Source organism: Camelus bactrianus, chromosome 10 (genome assembly GCF_048773025.1).
Source record: "Camelus bactrianus isolate YW-2024 breed Bactrian camel chromosome 10, ASM4877302v1, whole genome shotgun sequence".
NCBI lineage: Eukaryota > Metazoa > Chordata > Mammalia > Artiodactyla > Camelidae > Camelus > Camelus bactrianus.
The window spans coordinates 9,740,463-9,750,785 of record NC_133548.1 but is presented as its reverse complement, the minus strand read 5'-3'; the positions used below and the strand labels follow the sequence as shown (position 1 = coordinate 9,750,785).

Sequence of the window (10,323 nt, the reverse complement as noted above, 5' to 3'; positions counted from 1 at the left end):
TCCGGAAATGGCTGTTGGATGAATAAAATAGCTTTTGGATACATGCATCACCTTCCTTCCGATGTTAAAACTGTACAATTGTAATGTTACTCTAGCCTAGATCTTTGAGGCAGATCAGCCTCCTAGGTGCCCCTGATCTGTGCCATCTGTCCCACCACCTAAAGCCACTCTTGCATCAGTGGGCTGCCTCCAAAGTCTTCACTTTGCCAGTTGACCACTCTTCCTCCTAGCAATCTCCTCCCCAGCTGAGGACAGTGATGCACACATCATGGTGTTGCTAGGAAGACTGCATGAGATCACGGATGTCAAGCATGGCCCCTAGCACTTCTCTTTATCACATTTTGGGCAGTGTTTCATCTTCAAGGTAGTAAGATTCTCCCTATTGTTAGTCCGTGCGGCTTGGTTTGGTTTTTCAGCCAAGCCCCAAGGAAGAAATTATAGTAGAAATGTCTGCATTCTGAGAATTTTCTAGGTGCACTCCCCACGGATACTGATGGAGGAAAAGATCTTATCAAAAGGCTTGTATTTCTTATCAGGTCCACTAGTGGCCCTTTAGGGTAGATTAGAGCATATATAACCAAGAACTCTTGGCCACCATTGCATGCTCAGAACCCACTCTTTTCTAAGTACTTGAACCCAGGAAGGAAGCATGAAGTGGCTTGGTATCCTTGGGCTGGTGGCTCTCTCAGAGTGCATGATCGTGTAAGTACAGGGACTGGAAATGGCATCACCTCTCTTTCTGGATTTTTCTTGTCATCCTCTTATACTGCCGCCCATCAGGGTTAGAGGGGAATGTAATTCTTCGACTGTCTTAAAGTTCAACTCTCACTTACTGATGAGTAGCTTGCCAGGGGCACTGGAGGGGCCTAAGGGTTTTGGGGTAGGCCTGCAGGGTTGCACAACTCAGCGGAGAAGGGTGCTGGTTCCATCACGAGCTTTGTGAAAATGGCCCTCCTTGGAATTAGTCAGTGCACAGCCTGTGCAACTGTAGGTGTGATTCTATGAAACAGCATTTCTCCTGCATTTGCTTCTAGGTCCTCTGTCTGCTCTCTCTCCATTTCTGTGTGTTATGTGGCTCTGTGTCTTCATCTCTGTATCTCTCTTTTATCTCTCCATCTCTTTGGATGTTTCTGTGCATGCAGAACTCTCTGTGTTTTTTCCTGTTTTGATTCTTCCTAACTTCTCTAGCCTCTTATTATCCTCCGTTTATTCCCCATCCTGTGGCTTCTTCTCTCACCCCTCTTTCTGCTTGAACCCTGGAGAAAGATCAGGAGGGCTACTTCTAGGCCATTTTACCACTAATGAGTAGTGTGACCACAGCCAAGTCACAAACTCCCTGCATTTCAGATTCCTCCCCTGTAAAAAGAGGGTAAAGATTCCCCTTCTACCTCCCTCCCAAAGCTTCTTTGAGAAAGATACAGTGAGATGACATCAGCAATAGTAATGACTGTCACTGTTGAGACTCTCTGTACACTAGGCACATTATATCCATCATCTCACTTAATACCCAAAGCAGTCTATGTCGGGGTGTGGGGTATTATATTTTACTGATGGGGAAACTGAGGCTCCAAGTGATCATATGGCTTACCCAAAGTTACACGACAGACCCTAGGTCTTTTTAAACCTGGGTCTTTGCCATGGTCTTTGCATTGTGTCCAGATAATAAGATGGCACACATAAAAATGCTTGGAAAAAATATGCAGTGCCATTGCAATGTAAGGTGTGTGGGTCACGTTATAACACAGACAGTTAATTGCTGCCTCTTATTTGTTTCCTTTATCCAATGCTCTGTGAAAGAATCCCTCTAACAAAGGTCAAGCCCATGCGAGAAAACCTCAGGGAGAAAAACATGCTGAAAGATTTCCTGGAGCAGTATACTTACCGCCTGAGCGACAACACGGCTCCTGCGAAGAGAGTCTATACTCAACCCTTGAGGAACTACCTAGATGTGAGTGTGTCTTGGGATGGTGCTCCACAGCGCCCCCTAGAGGTCTGGCCTAGCACTAGGGTTCTTGCGGAGGTACCAGCCGGGATGTTGGGGCTGGGGGCTCCTGCAGGAGGCAGAAACACTGGGGAACAAGGACTCCGTCCCCAGAGGAAAATGAGGTCCCACCCTCAACTCTTGGTCTGTGGTGACTGGGCTCCGCAAAAACCCGGTAGCAGGTAAACCTTCATCTCTGCACCAAAGATATGTCATTGGTTTGAGGGAGATTGTTCTTCCCGCACTAAGTGAACCACTGAGTTACAGGTGAAGGGTGAGCTATGTCTGACCAAATGGTAAAGCCAATTGCCAGTGGAGGTTGAAACCCCAGGCAGAGGGAGGTCAGCCTTCACAGACCCAATAATGACACCAGAAAAAGTTATTGAGTTCCTATAGTGGGTGACACTATAAAAATCTAACATCCTGGTTATTGCTATTGATTGTTAAAAAAAAAAAAAAAAAAGCTCTCATCTCTTCTTTAAGATTGCATAGCCCAGCCTGAGAGACACGCAAAGAGTAAATAAATGTCAAATAAAGGAGCCAACTGTGTGGTGTTGACAGGACATGTTTTGAATTCAGAGGTAGTGGTCTGGGGTGACCCAGGAGGGCCACCTGGAGAAGGCAGCACTGAGGCTGGGCCTTGACAGGGAGACTGGGGAGCTGCTCAGAGGAAGGCACTGGCTTGAGCAGAGGCTGTGTGGTGGGGCAGTTGGGAACCCCGAGGGAGGCTGCGCCCTGCCCTAACCACCCTTCCTTGGCCCCTTTAGCTGGTTTACATCGCCGACATCAGCATTGGAACACCCCCTCAGAATTTCAAGGTTGTCTTTGACACAGGCTCAGCTAACTTGTGGGTGCCCTCCATCTACTGCGACAGCAAGGCCTGTGGTGAGTGTTCCCGCAGCCCACCCATCTCAGGCTCCCCACCCCCACCCCGTCTGGGTCCTGAGGACACTCACCTCTTGTTTTGTAGCTAATCACAGTGTCTTCAACCCTCCACGGTCCACTACCTTCTCGCTCGAAGGCCGATCTTTCGAAATCACCTATGGCACTGGGAAGATAGCAGGATTTCTCGGCTATGACACCGTTCGGGTAACGTGGAAACCAGAGGCTGAGTCAGGGCTGGCCCTGGGAGTGACCGCTGCTTGCAGGACAGACAGCATCAGCGGGGAGGGCCTGCCTTTTTCAAAGTCCCCCAGTGGCTGACTGCCCGCCTTGCGGGGCTGTGTCCCTGTGGAGATAGTCCCCCTGCTGACATACAAACTCCCGGAATTGTGACTTGGGGTGTGGATTTGCAGCTCCTTTGCCCACAGTTACCTCAAGTTTCATTTTGCTGGGAGCCAGGATGGGAAAGAAACCACCCACTCTTATATGCTCAGACTGTGCCAGACACTGTGTTGGGCACTTTCACTATAATAACTCGCTTAAGCCTGCAACAACCCCGCACAGCAAGTACTGTTACTATTTCCATTACACAGATGAGGGAACTGAGGTGCAGCGAGCGAGGACCTTGGCCAAGGTCATGCACCTGGTAAGCAGCAGAGCTCGGCTGGCCAGTCAGGACCCATGTAGGTGTAGGGTATTTGGTGGGGAGAGGATGGAACTGATCTGGGGGCCCCTAGGAGCAGCCAAGGGCTTCAGGCACCCAGGCATGGAAAGCAAGGCACCACAGATGCTGGAAGGACTTAATAAATGCATTCTTACTTTAGGGGTCCTTTGAGAAGCTAATAAAAAACTATGGCTTCCTCTTACCCAAAGTGCCAGAGTTCTCTCTCTATCCCTCTCTCTCACATACACCACCCAAAAATGTGTTTCCCAGGCAGAATTTTCATAAGAACCCTTGGCAGCTACATAGAGTTAGAGTTAGGGTTAGGGTTAGGGCAGCTACATTGTATAATGGACATCTGTCTCCCTGGGTGGATGCAGAATCCAGTGAATGGCAATGAATTCACCCCATTTCTGTCATCAAATTGATTATCATGATGCTAAAGAGAACATTACCCTGCCTCTACTCATTTTGCCCTCAAGTGGGAACTATTGTGCCTGAGTCTCAGTTTCCCTACCTGGACAGAAGGCATAGGGCCTACTGGACAAACTTCCGATGACGTTTGCAGGAGGAGCATGTGTGGGTTAAAACCCACCAGCCCACAACAGCAGAAGCTGCCTTCAGGTCCTGGCTTGGTTTAACCATCAGAGGTCAACCCAGAGCACAATCTGGCCTCAGTTCTCCTCTGCAGGGCTGTCAGCATCTCCCCACCACCCTCCTCCCCAGCCCAGCCCCAGCCCTACTTCCCAGACCTTGACATGGGGACACCGTCCTCTCCCACAGATTGGGAACCTTGTCATTGGGTCCCAAGCATTTGGCATGAGCCAGAAGGAGCCTGGTATTTTCCTGGAACATGCAGTCTTCGATGGCATCTTGGGCCTGGGCTACCCCGCCCTCAGCATCGTAGGGACCACCCCCGTCTTCGACAACCTGAAGAAACAACGTCTCCTTAAGGAGCCCATCTTTGCCTTCTACTTGAGCACGTAAGTCCAAGCTGCCCAACCCCTCTCTCTAAGCATCTGTAAGACGCTTCTAGGGGCATGAAAAATTATAGACCACCTGATCAAGAAGTTTCCTGAGCGATCATCTAGTCCACGATTTGCCAACTCTGGCCCCAGGGCCAAGTCTGGCCCCACCACTGGTTTTTGTAAATAAAGTTTTATTGGAACACAACCATGCTCATGGGCTCAAGGGCAGTGGCTTGGTCCAGGGAGGTGGAGGGAAGAGGGAGAGGGGAGAGTGTCAGGATACAGGTGGGAGGAAAAGGCAATAGGATTTGCTGATGGGCTTGATACAGAAGGATGGAGAGAGATTGGCAGGAATGCTTTCCTTCCTCACTAACATTTTCCTGGGAGCCCAGGACCAGTTGTGTAATTTGCAGGAACCAGTGTAAAATGAAAAGGTGAGGGGAGGGGGGGCTTGTTCAAAAAGTATGAGGAATTTCAAGAGAAGGATAACAGAAGCTTGGGCATGGACAGCACCAGTTCCTGGCCCCTGAAGCTAGCCCTATGTGAGCCTGAACCCATGCCCGGAGTGCCCTCGGGCCTCAACTTTTCTGAAAAACGACAGGCTAGAAGGGGCGGCAGCCGGATCCCTCCAGCACGGTGTCCTCTGACGGTATCTCCAGACACTGACCGCCAGAGACCGGGCCCTCTTCAGAAAGGGGATTGGTCAGAGCCCAACCTGATTCAAATCTCTTATGTACTACTTGTTAGCTAGTGACCACCCTTGGTCAGGGACTCCACCTTTCTGTGCCTCAGTCTCCACATTTGTAAAACAGGGATCAGAGTCGTGTCTCTGATATGTGGATAAACAGAGCCCTCAAACAGTGCCTGGAGTGTCGTTGAGCTTGAGAAAAGCCACCCATTATTCTCCTACAGTGAGTCCTCTCTCTTCCTCCCATCCTCAGCAAGAAAGAGAATGGCAGCGTGGTGATGTTTGGTGGGCTGGACCACTCCTACTACAAGGGAGAGCTCAAGTGGGTGCCAGTCTCCCAACGCCTCTACTGGCAGATAAGCATGGACAGGTAAGCCCCTCCACCTAAGGGTGCCTTCAGGTGATGCCTCCACATGTGCACAAGGACATGTGCAGGCACTCACAGACACACCCAGATACACAGACGCATAAAAACACATACAGAGGCACACACACAGACATGCATATAAACACACAGGGAAAGTCCTGGACAAACAGGGAAAACCGATCTCCTTAGAAAGAGATTCCCCAGCAGTGGAGAGAGGTGAGGTGCATTCTCGAGACCTGAAAGTAAATCATACGAAGAAACATCCCCACTGGCCGCCACTCGCTCCATGCCACCCACCCTCTCCCCTGATCCCAGGCACACAGTGGGGCAGGGGCTGTGACAGAGAGAATCAGAAACCTGGAACCTAGGACTGGCCTGAGAACAAGGGGCAATAATTGACGGGATTCTACGTGATACCCTCAAACAAAAGCTTCAGTGCTCTCTGGAGGCCCTCTAGGCTAGCTCAGGCATCGTCCAGCCGAGGCCTCAGCGTCTGAGCCAGGCAGGGCTGGGGTGGGGTGGGGTGTGTGGCGAGAGACAAGCTCTCCCAGGGCAGCCTGCAGCTCCCTTCTACCACTCTGAGTATCTGCTGTCCCAGAGAACCTCCATCTTCACTATGTGGGTTGACCTATTATTGGTCAAACAGCAGATCCAGGTCTCTGGTTGTCCCTCATTCACTCATTTATTCATTCATTTGACAAACATGCTGCACACCCACTGTGTGCTGGGCCCTTGAGGGAGGCATTGAGAATACACCTTGCTCTTACAGACCGCATCATCTAGTAAGGCAGAGTCACACAAATAGGGAATCACCATTTGGGTACGGGACAGGTTATACAGAGAGTGACCAAGAGAGGAGCGTGACCTAGTCCAGGGGAAAGACTTCCCTGAAAAAGCAACAATTAAGCTGGAACCTGGAAGATGAGGAGAAATTAATCAGACAAAGGGAATGGGGGTATTCTAGGAAGGACGACCAGCAGGTGCCAAGGCTCCGAGGCAGGAAAGAACCTGGTACATTCAAGAACAGAAAGAAAGTCGAAGAAGGTTATGTGACCATAGGAAAGGGAAGCAGAGCCGGGGCATGAGCTGGAGGGCTGTTCTGGAGACAGTAAGGGAAGGGGCAGGAGTGGCGGGAGACTTCAGAGTGATCCTGGTGTCCACTTTGTCCCTCTGTCTCTCAGCATCACCATGAATGGGAAGATTTTGGGTTGTAAAGGCGGCTGCCAGGCCATTGTGGATACCGGGACCGCAGTGCTGGTTGGCCCAACCAACGTGGTCACCAACATCCAGAAGGCCATTAACGCCAGGCCCCTCACGGGTTATGAGGTAAAGGGTCAATCCCCAGGATCATTTCAGGGCTCTCCCCACACAAAGAATTAGTTGAGCCAACCTCTCTCCCTCTTTCTCAAACAGTACTTTATCGGATGTGACGCCATCAACACCCTCTCCGACATCATCTTCACCATCAACGGCGTCAACTACCCAGTGCCAGCTCACGCCTACATCCGGCAGGTGAGGGGCTACTCCTTGAGGCTCGTTCTCAAATCTGGGACTTGCAGGAACCTTTGGGCTTTTGCTGGGAGGAGGGGGCCCTCTGCAGGCCGAGCTGCACCATTACAGCTGCTGCTGAGCCCCATGGCTGGGCCAGTGCCTCCCACAAAACCAGCCTCTTGATAGCAAAGCGCGGTCTGGGATATCCATCGTCCTGAAATAGACATGGTGAAACCAAATAGACATGGTGAAACCATCCTATGATGGCATGGTGCTAGGCACAAGGAGAGGGGAACGTTAAGGGTCTCTGCCCTCAAAGAGCTTCAGTTCAAAGAGGGCCCTAGGACGGATGACCACGGAAAGTCAGTTCTAGCAATCTCTGAAATGGGCCAGGTGACAAGTGAGGTTGGCTGGGGACAGTCCTGTGTGTTTTCCTGCCATAATAATGAACAGTCTCCCTTCTCATTTTGAAAGTGGCCTGTTTTGGATGATAAAAGATATGGTTACCCTAGTCCTAGGCTGCAATTTCCCCTTGCTAAGCCCCAGTTCCGCCTCTATGGATTGGGGTACCAGACCCCCTCTGTGGGGGAATTGGATGCTGCCGTGAATAAAGGGTACACAGTGACCACACTGCTCCTGACACGTGGTCGAGGCTTCATGAACGTCAGCTCCATAGGGCCTCAGAGGAGGCTGAAGGGCCTCAAGGCTTTGAGGAAGAGAAAGAATTTCAATCATTCTAAACCTCCAGCCTCATGGAGGCAGGTGGAGGCCTGCTTGGGTTGAGGTAAGTCAGCAAATCTACACGGGGCTCCAAGCCAATGGCACCCCAGGGGGCTTCGCCGAGGGTGCCTGGGGCAGATCCAGCATGATGAGGGCTACAGAAGGGGGAACCCCCAGGGAAGGTCACCCAGTCCAGCCTGGAATGGCCAAGGAGGGTGAGCATGGGTCCAGGAAGGCTGCCTAGAGGGGGCTGACAGCAGTCTTAAAGAACAGGTTTGTAGTAACCTATAATGAAAAGGAATATGAAAAAATATATATGTATATATCTGTATGACTGAAATGTTATGCTGTACACCAAAAATTGACACAACATTGTAAACTGACTATACCTCGATTAAAAAAAAAAAAACACCAAGAGAGACAAAAAACAGAACACGTTGTGGGGAAGGGGAGAAAGAAAGGCATTCTTTACAGTGAGAGCAGCAAACACAGGCAGAAGGACAGGACCAGCAGTTGTGAGGGGAACTACACGCCGTTCTCATCCTTGGATGGGCCTCCCGCTCCCGCAGCTGATAATTTGGTTCTTCCCAAAGGAAGGAAATAAAACCAAGAAGCTGCCAGCTCTGGATATTGATAAGGAGGGCAGGTGAGGGCTCAGGCTGACTGGTGTGTATTTCCACCTCCCCCAGAGTCTTGAAGGCTGCTGCTACAGCAACTTTGAAGGAGGCTCAGAGAAGCTGAGCCAATCAGAGCTGTGGATCCTGGGTGATGTCTTCCTGAGGCTGTATTTCACCGTTTTCGATCGAGGAAACAACAGGATTGGCCTGGCTCCTGCAGTGTAAATGTTCAGGTTGCTTCAGGAAACAACCAGATCTCCCTGGCCCCGGCAAACACACAGGCATGCACACACGGGGCATGCCTGCCCAGGGACAGTGGCTTGACCTGTCTGGTGCTCTGCAAAGCCCTATTCTCAGTAGATAATAAAAGCTATTATTCTCAGTGGTGCTAATATGAACAGGTACCTGGTCGGGGAGGAGCATCCTAATCAGGCAGGACTGCAGAATCTAGTCTCAACAAGTGAGAGGAGTACAACTTCAACTGGCTTCAACGAAAGGGGAGGCTTATTGAAAGGACCCCGCGATCCAGGACACAGCGACCAGAGCAGAGCCAAAGAGCTCAGTGCTAAAGCCAAGAAACCAAAAGCCATCAGCTCACTCTTTCCCTCAATCTTTCATGTCTCTCATCTTTGATTATCTTGGCCTGACAGCTTCCTTTCCTCAGGCTTCTACACATAGTGAAGGACTTTGCAGCCACCTGCTCCAGGGTTTTATATCCCTAAGGCATCTAACCCAGAAGGGAAGAAGCTCAAAAAAGATCAGGGTACAAGGGATGGCTCTGATTGGCCCACCTCAGGTCACGTGTCCAGCCTTGGCCCAACCATCGTGGCTGGGGAATGGGATACTATGATTGGCTTTACTTGGCCACATGGCCTTGAGAAAACTTACTGACGATTTCCTCCAGAACCACATGGCTGGAGCTGGGGAGAGGCAGCCCCAAAGAAAGTGGTGGACAGCTGTTCTAGAGGATGGAAGTATTTGTGACTCCTCCACCAGCTTGGCCACCATCTCATTCAGAAGGATGTTAAGGGGTCATAAAAATTGATTCTATTCTTCCCATCTTAGAGGACCTTTGGCAATGAGGCCTCTCAAGCCGGGATGGTTCCACGTTGTACCTCCACCCCAGACACGAGATATCTGCAGTGTCCTTTCCAGTCCCACTTCCCAAGTGACAGCCCTTGTGGATGCCTGAGCCATTCTCACTCCTCTGGGGCTCAGCATGGCCCTTCCCTTGGCCTCCAAGCCTGCTGGGGAGGCTGCTTCTCGTTCGTGTACAGGGAGACCCAGGTGTTCAGCCTTTCTGAGCTCCCTCCAGGGGCAGAGCTACAAACCATTTGGTTCGAGCTGCTGCAGTTTGACAAGTTTGGAGGAGAAACATCACTTCTTCCCACCTGGAGACCCAGGCAGAGGCCACGGCGGGGGCAGCAGCGGGCAGAGGCAGCAGGAGGCCCAGATGGGAGAAGCGGCAGGAAAGACTAGATAAGGTGGAAAACACACCCCGACTCAACGCAAGGAAGGGGCTTTACTCAGGAAGCTGAAGGAGTGTCTCCCTTCCTTTGTCATCTTTTCATTCAGTACAAATTAACTGAGTACCGACTATGTGCCAGTTACTGCGGTGAACCCGGGGAATAGAGGGCCGACTAGAAACCCACCAGCGAGTCATGGAGACAAAAAAAGAGACAACCCCCAAAGGTGAGGGCCAGACAGAGGAAATAACAGAGGTGTGGGTAGGAGGCCAGAGGAGTAAGAGAGTTCCTCTTCAGGGAGAGGGTGGGGAGGGCGGGGGACTGACTTCCGTCTTGCCGCCCCACCCTGAAATACACCCTCAAACCCTGCAGTTACCGTCTGTGGGCACATCTACTGTATGTCTAGGGTCACGTGTACCCAGTCCCTTTGGGATGAGCATGAGAGGAGGTGAAAGAGGACACAGAGCTGATAAAGGATGGGG

General features: G+C 51.0%; 1 protein-coding gene across 1 annotated transcript; it reads left to right on the top strand.

Moving 5' to 3' along the window:
* The first annotated feature begins 617 nt into the window (after positions 1–617).
* On the top strand, positions 618–8,757 carry LOC105070097 (pregnancy-associated glycoprotein-like). Its single transcript, XM_010956381.3, has 9 exons — positions 618–702; positions 1,798–1,948; positions 2,749–2,866; positions 2,952–3,070; positions 4,308–4,507; positions 5,434–5,550; positions 6,729–6,873; positions 6,961–7,059; positions 8,448–8,757. Exons 1-9 carry the CDS (start codon positions 650–652, stop codon positions 8,598–8,600), a joined length of 1,155 nt encoding a protein of 384 aa, XP_010954683.3. The 5' UTR covers positions 618–649; the 3' UTR covers positions 8,601–8,757.
* Positions 8,758–10,323: the final 1,566 nt, after the last annotated feature.